Source organism: Leptonychotes weddellii, chromosome 6, assembly GCF_054177405.1.
Source record: "Leptonychotes weddellii isolate Sample4059 chromosome 6, ASM5417740v2, whole genome shotgun sequence".
Lineage (NCBI taxonomy): Eukaryota > Metazoa > Chordata > Mammalia > Carnivora > Phocidae > Leptonychotes > Leptonychotes weddellii.
In genome coordinates this window covers 30,985,185-31,001,864 of record NC_138374.1, presented here as the reverse complement: position 1 = coordinate 31,001,864, position 16,680 = coordinate 30,985,185, and the positions used below count along the sequence as shown (strand labels likewise).

General features: G+C 35.4%; 1 protein-coding gene across 12 annotated transcripts in view; it reads left to right on the top strand.

Annotated features, from left to right (window-relative positions):
- Positions 1-16,680, top strand: part of EXOC6 (exocyst complex component 6) — a 324,809-nt gene that overhangs the window by 236,693 nt on the left and 71,436 nt on the right. For 11 of the 12 annotated variants that reach the window (XR_014146246.1, XM_081823819.1, XM_081823817.1 and 8 more), the window contains 3 exons: positions 1,554-1,663; positions 6,506-6,617; positions 7,594-7,728. Coding sequence is in view for 11 of the 12 variants with exons in the window: in XM_081823819.1 (XP_081679945.1) it covers positions 1,554-1,663; positions 6,506-6,617; positions 7,594-7,728 (357 nt within the window). In the remaining variant the exon portion in view is untranslated. Of the gene's footprint in view, positions 1-1,553; positions 1,664-6,505; positions 6,618-7,593; positions 7,729-9,897; positions 10,015-16,680 lie in introns of all 12 variants that reach the window. The other variant, XM_081823823.1, reaches the window with a different exon arrangement.

Sequence of the window (16,680 nt, the reverse complement as noted above, 5' to 3'; positions counted from 1 at the left end):
AGACATGGGTTAGAACCCTAAAGCATAGCAGTAATTTTAAGAGATGGCTAGAGGAAGAGATACAGAGAAGCTAGAGAAATAAGAGGAAAATCAGTTTGCGACATGGATGCCAAAGAAGGAGAGATCATTTAAGAAGCAGGAGGGAGCTAACTCTGTCAGATACTTTAAATAAATCAGCTAACAAGAGAGCTGGAGAAGTCCATTGGATTTAACCTCTACAAGGTCATTAGACACGGTGAGTGAGGGTACTTGTACTGGTTTAACTAGGTTGCAACAAATGTGAAGATAGAAGTATAGATTAGAATTCATTAAGTATAAATAGGGGCTTTTGGTAAAAATCTTGGAGAGAATTTACCTTTTAGAGACTGAGAATTTGCTAATAGATGTTGGCTGATAAAAGCAGTTTAGCCAAGGGGCGCCTGGGTGGCTCAGTCGGTTAAGCAACTGCCTTCGGCTCAGGTCATGATCCTGGAGTCCCGGGACTGAGTCCCCGCATCGGGCTCCCTGTTCGGCAGGGAGTCTGCTTCTCCCTCTGACCCTCCCCCCTCTCATGTGCTCTCTCTCTCTCTCTCATTCTGTCTCAAATAAATAAATAAAATCTTTAAAAAAAAAAAAAAAGCAGTTTAGACAAAAGGCACTTTACTGCACTGCTCTAAGGTACTGTAGGAGTGGGGCACCTGGGTGGCTCAGTCGTTAAGCATCTGCCTTAGGCTCAGGTTATGATCCCAGGGTCCTGGGATCGAGCCCCAAATCGGGCTCCCTGCTCAGCGGGAAACCTACTTCTCCCTCTCCCACTCCCCCTGCTTGTGTTCCCTCTCTCACTGTGTCTCTCTCTGTCAAATAAATAAAATCTTAAAAAAAAAAAAGGTACTGTAGGAGTTAATGGAATAAAATGGATATCTTGTTGAATTGGTGTCAAGCCTTCACCGAAGGGGAGTGAGGGGAATCTTTAGAATTAATTGATGATACTAAGCTAGGAAGATGGCCCATAACTTTCATGGCCAACCTAACTCTTGTATTATGAATGCAAGTCAACAGACAGCTAGGCATCTTTTGCAGGAATCTTATCATCAGAACATACAATGGTATTGATATATGCTTTCTCTGCTTCTTAGAAGTTTGATTATATGATTTAAGAGACAGGTCAATTGTCACTTTATTTTCTTCAGAAGTATTTTGGTTTGGGGCGCCTGGGTGGCTCAGTCGGTTAAGTGTCTGCGTTCAGCTCAGGTCATGATCCAGGTCCTGGGATCAAGTCCCACGTCGGGCTCCCTGCTCAGCGAGTCTGCTTCTCTCTCTTTCTCTCCCTCTGCCCTTTCGTCCCACTCGTTCTCTCTCTCTCTCAAATAAGTAAATAAAATCTTAGAAAAAAGAGAAATATTTTGGTTTTCTTTAAAATCCTAAGCATAACAGAGAAATATAATAGTAGACTTTGAGATGCTGTTATTTCCTATTCAAATGTATAAGCAATTTAATTTTTATATTTTTAGGTGATTAGAATATCTTTTTCTAAAATTTCAAAAGCAATATTAACTTTGTTTTTCTTTCTACAGCAATCTTTCCCAAAGAAATTTCCCATGTCTCAGTCAGTGCCTCATATTTACATTCAAGTTAAAGAATTTATTTATGCTAGCCTTAAATTTTCAGAGTCACTTCACCGGAGGTAAGTTTACTAATAAGAAATATATCTTTATCATAGCTATTTTTATGAAACATTAACACTTGATTTTCAGGCCTTGATTCTTTAATGGATTATTATCTCATTGGAAAGGCTTACATATTTTAGCAACATTGAGGTTAAGTTGCTGTAAATTTGATGTTACATATTTTTTTTACTTTCTATAATGTACATCTTCACACTTACATAAAAATAGAGATTGGAAACTCCTGTGTTCAATAATAAACGTTTTGCCATATTTTCTTAATTATTTTTGCTTAAGTATTTTATTTTTTAAAAAGATTTTATTTATTTGAGAGAGAAAAAGAGAGAGAGAGCGCGCACACGTACCGAAGGGGTGGCTGGGGGGAATCTCAAGCAGACTCTGTATTCAGCATGGAGCCCCACATGGGGCCCATATCATGACCCTAAGATCATGACCTGAGCTGAAATCAAGAGTTGCACGTAACCGACTGAGCCATCCAGGCACCCCTTCGCTAAGTATTTGAAAAAGCAGATTCCAGAAATAATGACATATTACCCCTAGAAACAGTATGCGTTTCTCAAAAAATAAAGGCATTTCATTATTTAACCATCACACTTAACAAAATTAATACTATTCCATAATATCAATTCCCTAGTCCATATCACTATTTTCTTGATTGTCCCCAAGATGTCTTTTTACCATTGGTATGTTTGTTTGCTAATAAGAGTTTGCTGCTGTTACTCTTTTTAGAATTTTTTTATTAAGTTTTTAATTTTAACTCCAGTATAGTTAATATACAGTGTTATATTAGTTTCAAGCTTTCAGTGTAGTGATTCAGCAGTTCTATACATTACTCAGTGCTCATTATAAGTGTTCTCTTTAATCCCCTTCACCTATTTCACCCATCCCCCCTCTGATAACCATCAGTTTGTTCTCTTTTTTTCCTTTGCTTGTTTGTTTTGTTTCTTAAATCCCACATATGAGTGAAATCATACGGTATTTGTCTGTCTTTGACTGACTTATTTCACTTAGCATTAAACTCTTTGGCTCCATCCATGTTGTTGCAAATGGCAAGATTTCATTCTTTTTTATTGCTGAATAATATTATATATGTGTGTGTGTGTGTGTTTGTATATATATTATAGCACTTCTTCTTTATCCATTTATCTGTCAAGGACACTTGGGCTGCTGTAGTTGGTATATTTGAATCAGGGTCCAAATTCATACGATGGTTGTAAGAATTAAATGAGGTAATGCAGGTGTATAAAGCACTCAGTATAGTAGTGCTTGGCCTATGGTAAGCACATAGTTACTTCAGAGAGGATGGGATACTACAATATTAGATGTGAGACTGGAGCTTGGAGTGTTATATTTTATTTTGTAAGCATCAGGGAATTGTTGAAGAGTTTTTAAGTAAGGGATGACATTATTAGAGTTACATTCTAGAAAGTTTACTCTGACCTCCATGTAGATGATGGATTGGAGGGGGATAGAAAAAAATAGTCATGTTGAACTGGTGAAGACAGTGGTTCAAGAAGGGAGATGAAGAAAGACTGAAATAGGATCAGTGGTGATGAAGAGGAAGGAACATAAACAAGAAGGATTTAAGAGCCTGATATTACCCTGTACTTGTGAATAATTAGAAGATGAAGTTAAGGGAAGTTAACAATTTGCCCTACCTTTGGGTGGACTTGAATTTGTTTATATACTCTCAAATAGATTCTGGTTATAGTTAGTCATCTTTGAAAACAGTGATGCATGCATTCATCTGTTCTAAACATATGCATGTGAAAGGGAGAAACAAGAAGTATCTTTTTAACAGTCATCCTACAACTTGGCCTAAATGTTGTATTTGAGAGTTATTTTTGAAGCTGCAGTCTTGACTCTATAATATTGGTTTCCCTCATCTTTTACTTTAAATATAGATTACTTTAACATTTTTAAAATTGGTCGTGTATACAATTTGCATGTCCTAACACGTACTTTTTATTACCTAATCTAAATGTTGATTATTGAAAAATAGGACTGATACCTAATTAAGATATTGTTAAACTGTAGAAAGTATAGAAACCTAGCAGTTTGGAATTAACTTTTGTTTTATTTACAGAGAAGAGACATTGGGTATCCAATTGTTATCTGATATTTTTATTGCATTTATAACACCAAAGATGAAAGTCATTAGTCATAATATTAAGTATAATTTCCCTAAAGCCTCCCTAATGTCTTACTAGAACTAGAATTGGCACCTCAGTTCTGACTTGGTATGTGAACTCCTAGCCTTCTAGGAAGTCAGTGTTGTGGACTAATGCTACAGCAGAAAAGACTGTCAGTTTTTTTCCTCTGTCTTTGACACAAATATTTGTCACTTTTGTTAGTTCAGTATCTAGTCATTCTAATGAACTGTCTATGATCATAAGTTATTCATTCAACAAGGCTTTTTATGTTTATGTTTTTTAAAATTATGCTTTACTAAATACATTGGCTATTTTCATTTTGTTAATAAGAGAATTGACAGTTCAGACTACAGAGACAGCACAGCATAGTTAACTTAAAAATAGGTAAATCTAAATTTATTCTAGATCATCAAGTTTCTGACATACATTTTTATTTTAAAAATTTGTATCTGGGGCATCTGGGTGGCTCAGTTGGTTAAGCGACTGCCTTCGGCTCAGGTCATGATTCTGGAGTCCCAGGATCGAGTCCCGCATCGGGCTCCCTGCTCGGTGGGGAGTCTGCTTCTCCCTCTGACCCTCCCCCTCTCATGCTCTCGTCTCCCATTCTCTCTCTCAGATAAATAAATAAAACCTTTAAAAAAATAAAAATAAAAATTTGTATCTGTGAGCTGAAATTGAGCTATTAGAGTTCCTTTGTTTTTTTATTTGTCCTTAAAAAGTTATGGAAAAAAAATCACTTTCTGGATTTAAAGCTCTTTTATTATGTTTAAACATATTTGGAGTTTGATTTTTAGAACCAGAAGATGCTTCAGAGCTTTTTAGTACAAATGTTTGGGTTTCTTTTTATATATGAATAAAAGTAGGGCTGGAGAATGAAATGACTTCATGAAGAGACTTCAAAGTCTCAACTATTTGGTCACAGAGGAAGCATCTGGATCTAATATGATCTATAAGAAATTTTCATTTTGCATAAGAGACTAAGCTATAAAATATTTTAAGAGGTTTATTATAATTAAGATTTAATTATGAAATGTTTTTTAAAATGTAGGAAGAGTGCAGGTTATATATAGGCTCAAAGGACAAGGAGTTAAGGAAGAAAATTGCTCAGTTGGGATAAAAACCTGATGGGGGAAATACTAGTCATTGTCAGGTAAATCTTGTTAGCACAAATAGGACATAGGTGCTGCTAGTTTTCTTTATCTGCTTTTATGCAAGAAAAAAGTATGCATTGACTCAGCATTCAAGGAAATTCAGGGAAATTAAACAGAAGGCATTATCTGTACTGGATAAGTTTTCATCTGAGAAGTGTGCTATTCAGGGTGTCTTTAAGCATAATATGAGTGTGTCAGAAAAGAAACCATAGGAGTAGGCAACCACCTCTCTTTTTAACAGGGTGAGTACACTGATTGTTCCAGGACACTGTTGATAGATTAGAGTTTTCTGTCTCAGAATTTGATGTCAAGTAACCCTAAAACCCTACTGGTATGTCTGGTAAATCTTGATTTTAGTTGTAAAGAATCAGAGAAATATTCTTTTAGGTATGTCAGAGTTAGGGTTAGCAGATACTGAAAAAAGTGCCTGCATTAAAATGGACAGCATTGGAGTAGTAGTGAGAAGTACCTGTGTTTTGTCAAATCTTGCTCTATTTGCAATTAAAAAATAAATATAAACTAGTAAATATCTGTGCTTCATAGATTATTAAGAGTAATTTTTTTTTAATTTTTTATTGTTATGTTAATCACCATACAGTACATCATTAGTTTTTGATGTAGAGGAGTAATGTTTTTAATAAAGGAGAAAGGATGCTAAAATTTTAGTCTCTGTAGCAGCTGGAGTAATTCCACCCCGAGCCCCTAGGTACTTTGGCAATGTCTTTGGGCTGTTACAACTTAGGGGGAAGGGTGCTACTTGCATCTAGTGGGTAGAGGCCAGGAACGCTGCTAAACATCCTTCAAAGCACAGGAGAGCCTCACAACAAAGAGTTATCTTGCCTGAAATGTTAATAGTGCTAAGACTGAGAAAACTTAGTCTAAGGACAGCTTAATCGTTTTGTAATGAAGCTATATATATTAATATATATATGAAGAAGTTGTTGTTTACTTCAATTGAAGTCCTTGTGGTTAGGAGAAGATAAAAAGTTTGTTAGTGCTAGCCTAGCAATCTTTAGGATGTTAAGAAATATCAGAGTTTTCTTTGCACCAAATTAAAACTAGTGTAAGGTAATTATGTTTGTTTCTTTGAATCTTTTAAAAAAAATCTCAGTGGACATGGATAATTTAGTTATATTGAAGTTAAATCTAGTAATTAATCATATCTAGAAAGAGCTCACATTAATTTGCATTTAAAAAGAATTTTAGCTATAGTTGTATTTGAAGTGTCTTTGGAAGTGTCCCATAGTGGAGTCATAATTTAAGAATAATTTTATTTCCTTATACTAAGTACCCCATGGTTTTACTCTAATGGTGAATGGAATACATTTAAATTATGCCATAAATGAACATTCTACTTTGTTGAAAATGTCGCTTTTGTGACAGAATTGTATTTGGGGATTTAATAAATCTGGGTAATTTATTTAAAGATATAAAAGAATGAGGTGGGGCAAATTATTTTAGTAAACTGTGTTAAATCATTTAGGAAGCTAACTGTACCTTTGTGGAAAGCGAAATAATAATCAACCTTTATTTTTAGCTCAACAGAAATAGATGATATGCTTAGAAAATCTACAAATCTGCTGCTGACCAGAACTTTGAGTAGCTGTTTACTGAACCTTATTAGAAAACCTCATATAGGTTTGACAGAGGTAGGTTAAAAAAATACTTAATAGCTAAATCTTTCATTATATGAAAAAAACTGTATGAATTAAGTTATTGCTAAACATCATCCTGTAAAACTAGCTTTCTATTTTATTTTTTTAATTTATTTTTATTTTTTAAAAGATTTTATTTATTTGAGAGAGAGAGAGTGAGAGAGAGAGTGCACGAGAGGGGGTAGGGTCAGAGGGAGAGCCACTCCCCACCGAGCAGGGAGCTCGATGTGGGACTTGATCCCAGGACTCCAGGATCATGACCTGAGCTGAAGGCAGTCGCTTAACCAACTGAGCCACCCAGGCACCCCGTAATTTATTTTATTTTTAAAGATTTATTTATTTATTTTAGAGAGAGAGAGGGTGCAGGCATGTGGGGGGAGGGGCCGAAGTAGAGGAAGAGGGAGAGAGAATCTCCAGCAGACTCCCTGCTGAACATAGAGCTCCACCCGGGGGCTTGATCTCACAACCCTGAGATCATGACCTGAGCCGAAATCAAGAGTCAGATTCTTAACCAACTGAGCCACCCAGGTGCCCCATCTGTTTTAAATTTATTAGTAGAAGTGGATTTGTTTTGTCAGGGTAAATTCAAGCCATGTGAGGGGCAAGGGTTTACATGGAGAGTCGTCGGTAGTTGAAGATGTTAGAGCATATATGTAGATTTATGATTGCCAGATTTTATATGAAAAGTAAAAATACTCATTTTTTACTTGGTAAATGTATAAAATTTGGAAAAGTACTTTTAAGAGTTATTCTAAGTTAATTGGCAGTTAGATTCTTGATTTTTCTTTTAAAGGACAGCATCCATAGTATTTGCAGCAGGCTTTTGAAATCAGATAATCCCTTGTATCCTATAAAGCTATAATTATGCAGAAATGGTACAGTTGCTGAAAGTAATAATTCATTTTCAAAAACGAAATGATTTTGTGTACATGTAACCTGCATTTTAACACATATATTTTGTATTTTCTAGCTAGTGCAGATCATCATAAACACAACACACTTGGAACAAGCTTGCAAATACCTTGAGGACTTTATAACTAACATTACAAACATTTCTCAAGAGACTGTTCATACCACAAGACTTTATGGACTTTCTACTTTTAAGGTATGTAAAAATCTGACCAAAAAGTTTTATTTCCATTACTGTAAGCAAACTTTTAAAAATTAAAGACAACTTTTATCATACATTTGATTCCATTGTATTCTGAGCAGCTGAAAATTAGAGATAATCATTGTCAACAAGCAGATAAATGTCAGCTTCCTTCTGGCATTTTAAACATCTTCACTAAAATGGAGAAAAATATATTGATTTTCTACAGCAATATTACACTTTGTTCATGTTTTGAAGACTTACAGTATTGCTAAGTCAGCCTAACTGGATTTCCATTAATGTCTCACAGTTCCATAATTAATTTTATATGTAATGTGTATACATGTGTGTGTTTGGAAATTAAAAATGTAAGATGAAATAGATAAGACTAGCTTTATATCCTTTATTAACTCTGATCTGAAGAAAAATAAATATTACCTTATTGTATGTTACTGAAGTCCTACTTTATTCTGAATGAAAAGATTTCTGTTTACATAATACTGTGTGATATCCCAAAAGATTAATTAATGGTTGTTTTAAGGAGAATGGAAGATTAAATAATTTCATTTATTTGTTTTATAAACTATTTTATAATTTTATTGATTTGGGATCATGTAGATGAGACCCTTGCATAGTCTAGTAATATAAATCCCTTTTCATTGAGTAGTTTATTAAATTAATATAAACCACTTACTGATCTCTTATCTTTAAAATAGGCTGGCTAGTTTAATTTTTTTTAAAGATTTTATTTATTTGATAGAGAAAGCCTGAGCAGAGGGGAGGGGCAGAGGAGAAGCAGGCTTCCCAACGAGCAGGGAACCTGAGCAGGGAGCCGAATGTGGGGCTCAGTCCCAGGACCCTGAGATCATGACCTGAGCTGAAGGCAGATGCTTAATCGACTGAGCCACCCAGGTGCCCCTAGGCTGGCTAGTTTAACCTCATAGCCCTTTCTAAGTTTTTTATTAAAGAGTTACCATGTTTTTACTCTTGATATACTATAAATTACCTACCTTGTCTCCTATAATTATAGTACAATCATTTACATTTAAAAAATTAAGTATACTTTTATTTAGAAATAACTAATGTTAACAGTAACCACACTTAGAAAGTGTGAAGTCCAGAAATGACTCTTAGCCCCTAAAATTATCTGGCTGGTCCCCAAATCTTATGTTTTTCTGGTGATTCTTGAGCTCATATAGTCATCCTAATACATAAAGCACAAATGCAGATGATATCTGAGTGAGCAGATAAAGTTTGTTATTAAAACTGAGACAGAAACTTGACAAAGCAGGCATTCGTTTATTCAGATAGTATAGTATAGTAATTAAGGGCAGTATACTCTGGAGTTAGACTACTGTGTGACTTTGGGCACATTCTTCAACTGTAATGTTTTCCAGGTTTTTTCTATAAAATTTGAGTAGTAATGTATAACCTACATCATACAATTATTATGAAGTTTAAAGGGGATACTTAGCATAGTTGTTGTACATCATCTATGCTCTGAGCGCTCTGTTAGGTGCTGAGAATATAAAAATATATATCCCTGCCCTCGAGAAGCTCATAGGAGAGAAAACTGTAAAAAGACACTTGACAATATGGTGTGATAAGTACTATAACATGGGAGGAAAGTCCACAAGTTTTTGTACACTTTTCTAATCCAATGACAAATTCTTTTCTTTCATATTAGATTTTACACAATCTTTCTTCTTTTTCATTATTTTCTGTCCATAATTATGTCCATGTGTTACTCATATACTGTCAAGAAGAGATTTACTAAAGACTGGAGTTGTAAGCATATTTAACTGTTAACATTAAATTTAACAAACTTACTCTGTACTCTCATTAAAACATGAATTGCCTTGACATCTGGTATATCTAGGGATTTTCAAGCAAATTTTCTTTTCATTTATAAGTCAAAGAACCAAGACACTGGAACATGATGTTTTTAGATTAAGGGATCTTGGAATTATACTTTCCCAAATCTGCCTGTTTGGAGGGAATGTTTAGTAATGTTAGCTCTGGTTCATCATTCCAGTGGTCCCTTAAGTTATAGATATTTAGTTGAAACTACAGTTGCTATAGAATATCCCTTGGGTTTTTTTCTTGGAAATCAGGAAATCAAGTGCAGCCTGTACAAATAGTAGAGCATCCTTGTTTTTTGTTGTTTGTTTTGTTTTCACACAGAACTCAGGAAACCCTTTCTGTTTTATGATACAAGAACAAGAACTGTGGTCATTTCTACCTTTTGTCTGTTTCAAGAGGAATTTGTCTTAAACTGTGATACAAGGAAGCAATTCAACAGTGAGAATTATTAAATCAATATTGAAGTGAATTATTGAGTGAGATTGGGGGGAATTTCCATTCCTAGGGAATAGTCAGTCTATTACCTCTTTCACAGAGCTGATTAAAGTACAGTCTTGATTACCGACTTTAGCATGGATTGCTTATTTAACCTCCTAGCCTAATTCTTTTCAGTCCAGTGACCCTAGCAAACATATTCCTATTTAGTTGCCCAATGATTATGGAAATAAGCATTTAACAGTTCTTTTAACCACACCTCCATTTGTTTCCCCTCCAAGAGCACAGATGCACACACGAAGTGCTTGATTTTTACCACATTTGCTTACTTTATGAAATATCATATAAACTCTCTTGTTAGCAGGCCTTTCATTTTGCTAAATCTGTGAGTGATACAAAAGAGGTTAAGTAACTAGTTCTACCCTCAAGCAGTACCTCAGCTTTTTGAAATTAACCTGGAACCACACTGAGAGCTGCTTTAAGACTTCTGACTGAAGAGATTTGCATCAGAATGGAGGGGAAAAATGGGAATACCATTACCTTTTTAATCTATAAAGTAGAGAAATGGCCTAGTTCTTTTTCTTTGGCATCAGAGCTCTTTAACTTTGCTCCAGGGAGTTTTTCCAACCTGCCACTCTAAAGAGGCCTGGCAGTGATTCCAACTGTAAGTGCCTAGATGGAATATGCTTCTGATTCTTTTTCTAATTTGCCTTTTTAAAGTCTGTTGATGACTGTGTAGCAAAGTTTTTTTTAGAATTATGGTTAAAGTGACAGTGGTAAGTGGTTTTTGATCAAGAGCTTGAAATTCTCATCCTATAGAGCAAGGACATGGGACATGGACTTTTACAAAATCTAAATTAAGTGTAACATGTATATATAAGCATGCACAATTTATAAATGCAAAAATTATAAATCTGTACAGCTCAACTAATTATTAAGAGGTAAATACAGACTTTTAGTTTCCATTCTGGTATGCAAAGAGCTTGGAAGTTGTCACTCTGTCCTAACAAATAAAAAACTGAGAAAACTGAAAAAATTAACAGCCTTTCTTTGATCTATCAGAGAAGTGAGATCACAGGGCAAACTGCTCGCCCCCAAATTGGAGAGAGACAGACTGAAAAATACAGAGAACCACAACTTAATGGACAGAAACTTCTGCAGGAATCAGTATTGGAAAACCTGAACTGTAGTTGACAAATTGCTGGAGGCTCAGTGTGGACAAGTTAGGGAGTTAAAACTCAAGGGGGACCCAATCTAGGTGGGGCTCACACTTTTGTGAGTTGTCCGTCCTGGAGCTCTACCAGCTTCTTCCAGTGAAGACTGAAGAATAATCTTCTTGTGCTTCCAGTAGTGGGGAAGGAAAAGGAACCATTTTGAAATACACCAGAGCATTCTGTTCTTCAAGTAGTCTATTCTTCTTAACAAGACCTATCCTCAAAAGAAACTATGTACCAGTGCCTGAACTATTGGGGTTTTATCAGAGCCTAACCAGATTGGGGGAAGGGAAATAACGCAACTCCAGCTGCTATAGCCATCCTGTTCCACCAAAGGGGTGGAAATGAGAAGCACTTGTGAAGTTTATAGCCAAGGGGCAAAGCTTACTTAAAGACTGTGACCCAGTCAACTATACTTAAATAATAAAAATTTAAAAAACAAAACAAAACAAAAAACCTGTGACCTTAATCATGACTCTAGAGCACTTCCTCTCCCCTTACACCTTACCACCACATTACTAAAGTCTTATTTACTGCAGTTCCTTTCACCTAGTACATCATGTCTGGCTGTTAAGAAAAATTTCATGGAAGACTAAAAGGCAAAAAACACAGTTTGAAGAGGTAGAGTAAGTATTGGAACCAGATTCAGATATGTCAGGGATATTAGAATTATCAGATGGGGAATTTTTAAAAAATTATGATTAATATGCTAAGGACATAATGGATAATGCAGACAATATGAAAGAACAGGTGGGTAATGTAAGCAGAGAGATGGAAAGTCTAAGAAAGAATCAAAAGGCTAGAGATCAAAAGCAATATAACAGAAATGAAGAATGCCTTTGATGCACTCATTAGTATAGTAGACACAGCTGAGGAAAGAATCTCTGAGCTTGGGGATATGTCAATAGAAACTTCCAAAACAGAGAGGCAAAGAGAAAAAAATTCTAAAAAAAAAATTAAACAATATCCAAGAATTGTGGGACAACTACAAAAGGTAAACATATACAGAATGGGAATATGTTTAGGAGAAAAAAGAAAGGGACAGAAGCAATATTTGATGCAGTATTGACTGAGAATTTCCCCAAATTAATGTCAGACACTACTAAACCATGGATCCAGAAAGCTTAGAAAACAGCAAGCAGGATAAATAAAAAAAAATTACACCTAGGCATATCATATTCAAACTGCACAAAATTAAAGATAATCCTGAAAGAAGCCAGAAGGAAAAACACCTTACCTAGAGTTAACAAAAATAAGAATTACATCTGACTTCTCTTTGTAAAACATGCAAGCAAGAAGAGAGTGGAGTGAAATATTTAAACTATTGAGAAAAAAACACCCACCAACCTAGAATTTTATATCCTGTGAAATTATCCTTCAAAAGTGAAGGAGAAAGACTTTCTCAGACAAACAAAAATTAAGGACATTAGTGGTTAGTAGACCTGCCTTGTAAGAAGTGTTAAAATAACTTCTTCAGAGATAAAGAAAATGATCTAGGTCAGGAACTCAGGTCTACATAAAGAAAGGCAGAGCATCAGAGAAAGTGTAAATGAAGGTAAAATGAAAACTTTTATTTTGTTTATTCTTAATTGCTCTCATAGGTAACAGTTTGTTCAAAATGATAATAATGTATTCAATTATGTATGCTTTATGTGTATGCTTATGTATGTTTATGTATAAGAGAAATGAATGACAGCAATGATACAAGGGGAGGGAGGAACTGGGATTATTTTGTTATTATTCTCTTAATACCCATGAAATGGTATAGTGTTATTTGAAAGTGGACTTCGCATAATTATAAATGTATATTGGAAACTCTAGGGCAACCACTAGAAAGTTAAAAAAAAAAAAAGCATAACTGATATGCTAAGAAAGGAAATAAAATGGAATCATGCAAATATTCCGTATCACAAAAGGCAGAAAAAGAGTGAAACACAAAAGTAGGAACAAAGAACAAGTGCAACAAATAGAAAACAGTAACAAATATGGTAAATACTAATCCAGCTATATCAGTAATCACTTTAAACATCAATAGCCTAACAATACTAATTGAAAGGGATTATCAGGATGGATCAATAAAACAAGACCCAACTATATGTTGTTTACAAAACCCACTTTAAATATGAAGACACATGTAGATTAAAACTAAACAGAGAAAGATAGACCGTGTTAACACTAATCAAAAAAAATGGGTGGTTGGTTATATTAATACAGAGCAGACTTCAGAGCAAAGAAAGTTATCAGGGATAAAGAGAGGCATTATATAATGATAAAGGGGTCAGTTCTCCAAAAGACAAAAGAATCCATGGTGTACATGTGTCTGGCAACAGAGGGTCAAAATATGTGAGGCAAAAACTGATAGAACATCAAGGAGAAGTGAGTAAGTCCATTGTTATAATTGGAGAATTCAACATTCCTCTGTCAGAAATGGACAGATCCAGCAAACAGAAAATCACTAAGGACATAGTTGAACTCAATAACACCATGGATTACCTGTATGATTAACATCTATAGACTGCTTCATTTAACAACAGCAGAATATACATTTTTCTCAAGCTCAAATGGAACATTCACCAAGACAGCCATATTCTAAACACATCTTAAAAAATTTGGAAGAATAGAAATCTGATACAGTATCTGCTCTCAGACCACAGTGGAATTAAATAAGAAATCAATAACAGAAAGCTAAGCTGGAAAATCCCTAAATATTTGAATATTAAACAGCACACTTCTAAATAACATGTGGGTCAAGGAAGAAAGGGAGAGTAAAGGTTTATTAACAATCCTGTGCCCACAGATGTGATAACCTAGATGAAATGAACCAGTTTCTTGGAAGACAAAATCTGCTAAAATTCACACAAGAAGAAATAGACAATCTGAATAGGTCTGTATTTATTAAAGAAATTCAATCAATGATTAATAACCTTCCAAAACAGAACACCAGGCCCAGATGGGTTTAGTGATGAATTCTACCAAACATTTAAGGAAAAAATTATACCAGTTCTCTACAATCTCTTTCACATAAGAGCAGAGGGAATACTTCCAAATTCATTCTATGAGGCCAGCATTACCCTAATACCAAAACCAAACAGAGACATTACAAGAAAAGTAAACTACAGACTAATATCTCTCATGAACATAGATGCAAAAGTCCTCAAAATATTATCAAATTGAATCCAACAACTTATAAAAGGAATTCTACATCATGACCAAGTGAGATTTATCCCATGTATGCAAAGCTAGTTCAGCATTTAAAAATCAGTTAATATATGAGTAAGTCACAGGGACAAAACATACAGCATAGGGAATATAGCCAATGGTATTATAATAGCATTGCATGGTGACAGATGGTAGCGACACTTGTGGTGAACATAGCATAATGTATAAACTTACTGAATCACTGTTATATACCTGAAACTAATGTAATATTGTGTGTCAACTATACTTCAATTAAAAAATTGTTTAAAACCAGTTAATATGGGGTGCCTGGGTGGCTCAGTTGGTTAAGCATCTGCCTTTGGCTCAGTTCATGATCTCAGGGTCCTGGGATCAAGCCCTGCATTGGGTTCTCTGCTCAGCAGAGAGCCTGCTTCTCCCTCTTTCTCTGCCCCTCCCCCTACTCATGCTTGTGCTCTCTCTCTTGCTCTCTATCTCAAATAAATAACTTTAAAAAATAAATAAAACCAGTTAACATATTCTGTCGCATCAACAAACTAAATAACATGATCATATCAGTAGATGCAAAAAAAAGCATTTGACAAAATTCATCACCCATTCATGAGAAAAACTCTCAGTAAACTAGGAATAGAGAGGAACTTCCTTAACTTGATAAAAAATATCTACAAAACTCCTACAGCTATCATACTTAATGGTGAGAAATTGGAAGCTTTCCCACTAAGGAACAAGGCAAAAATGTTCCCTCTCACCATTCCTTTTCAGCATCATAGTGGAAGTACTACTTAGTTCAGTAAGACAAGAAAAGGAAATAAAAGATGTACTGATTGGGAAGGGAGAAATAAAACCATCTTTGTTTGCAGATGACATTTTCTATGTACAAAATCCAGAAGAATAAAACAAAAACTCTTCTGGAATTTAATTACCAACTATAGCAAGGTTTCTTTCTTTCTTTTTTTTTTTTTTTAAAGATTTTTATTTGTGAGAGAGAGAGCACAAGCAGGGTGGAGGGGTACAGGGAGAGGGAGAAGCAGGCTCCCTGCTGAGCAGGGAGGCTGATGCAGGGCTTGATTCCAGGACCTCAGGATCATAACCTGAGCCGAAGGCAGATGCTTAACGACTGAACCATCCAGGTGCCCCTATAGCAAGGTTTCAAGATACAAGGTTAATGTACAAAAGTTAATAGCTTTCCTATTGTTAACAGACTCAATATTGTCATGATGTCAGTTCTTCCCAACTTGAGCTTTATTTGTTCGTTTGTTTAGTTAGTAAGTAAACTCTACTCCCCATGTGGGGCTTGAACTCATGACCCTGAGATTAGGAGTCACATGCTCTACCAGCTGAGCCAGCCAGGTGCCCCCAACTTGAGCTTTAGATTCAGGCATTCCTCATCACAATCTCAGCAAGTTATTTTATGGATATTGAGAAACTGATATTAAAGTCTAACGGAGAGGCAAAAACCCCAGAATAGGCAACATGATAGTAAAAGAGAAGAAAAAAGTTGGAGGACTGATACTACTTGACTTTAAGATTTATTATAGGGGCGCCTGGGTGGCTCAGTCGTTGAGCGTCTGCCTTCGACTCAGGTCATGATCCCAGAGTCCTGGGATCGAGCCCCGCATCGGGCTCCCTGCTTAGTGGGAGGCCTGCTTCTCTCTCTCCCACTCCCCCTGCTTGTGTTCCCTCTCTTGCTGTGTCTCTCTGTCAAATAAATAAATAAAATCTTAAAAAAAAAAAAAAGATTTATTATAAAGACAGTGTGTTATTGGCCAAAAAAAACAGACATATAGATCAATGGAACAGAATAGAGAGCCCAGAAATAGACCCACATAAATGTACTCAACTGATATTTGACAAAGGGGCAAGGACAATATAATAGAGCAAAGAGTCTTTTCCACAAATGATGTTAGAACAACTGCACATTTACCTGCAAAGAAATGAATCTAGATACAGACCTTGCACCATTCACAAAAATTACCTCAAAATGGATCATAGACCTGAATGTAAAATTATAAAACTCCTAGAAGTTAACATTGGAGAAAATCTGGATGACCTTGGGTGGCAGTTACTTTCTTTTGTTTTCATGTTATGTTAATCACCATACATTACATCATAAGTTTTTGATGTAGTGTTCCATGATTCATTGTTTGCGTATAACACCCAGTGCTCCATTCAGTACGTGCTCTCTTTAATACCCATCACCAGGCTAACCCATCCCCCCACCCCTCTCCCCTCTAGAACCCTCAGTTTGTTTCTCAGAGTCCATAGTCTGTCATGGTAC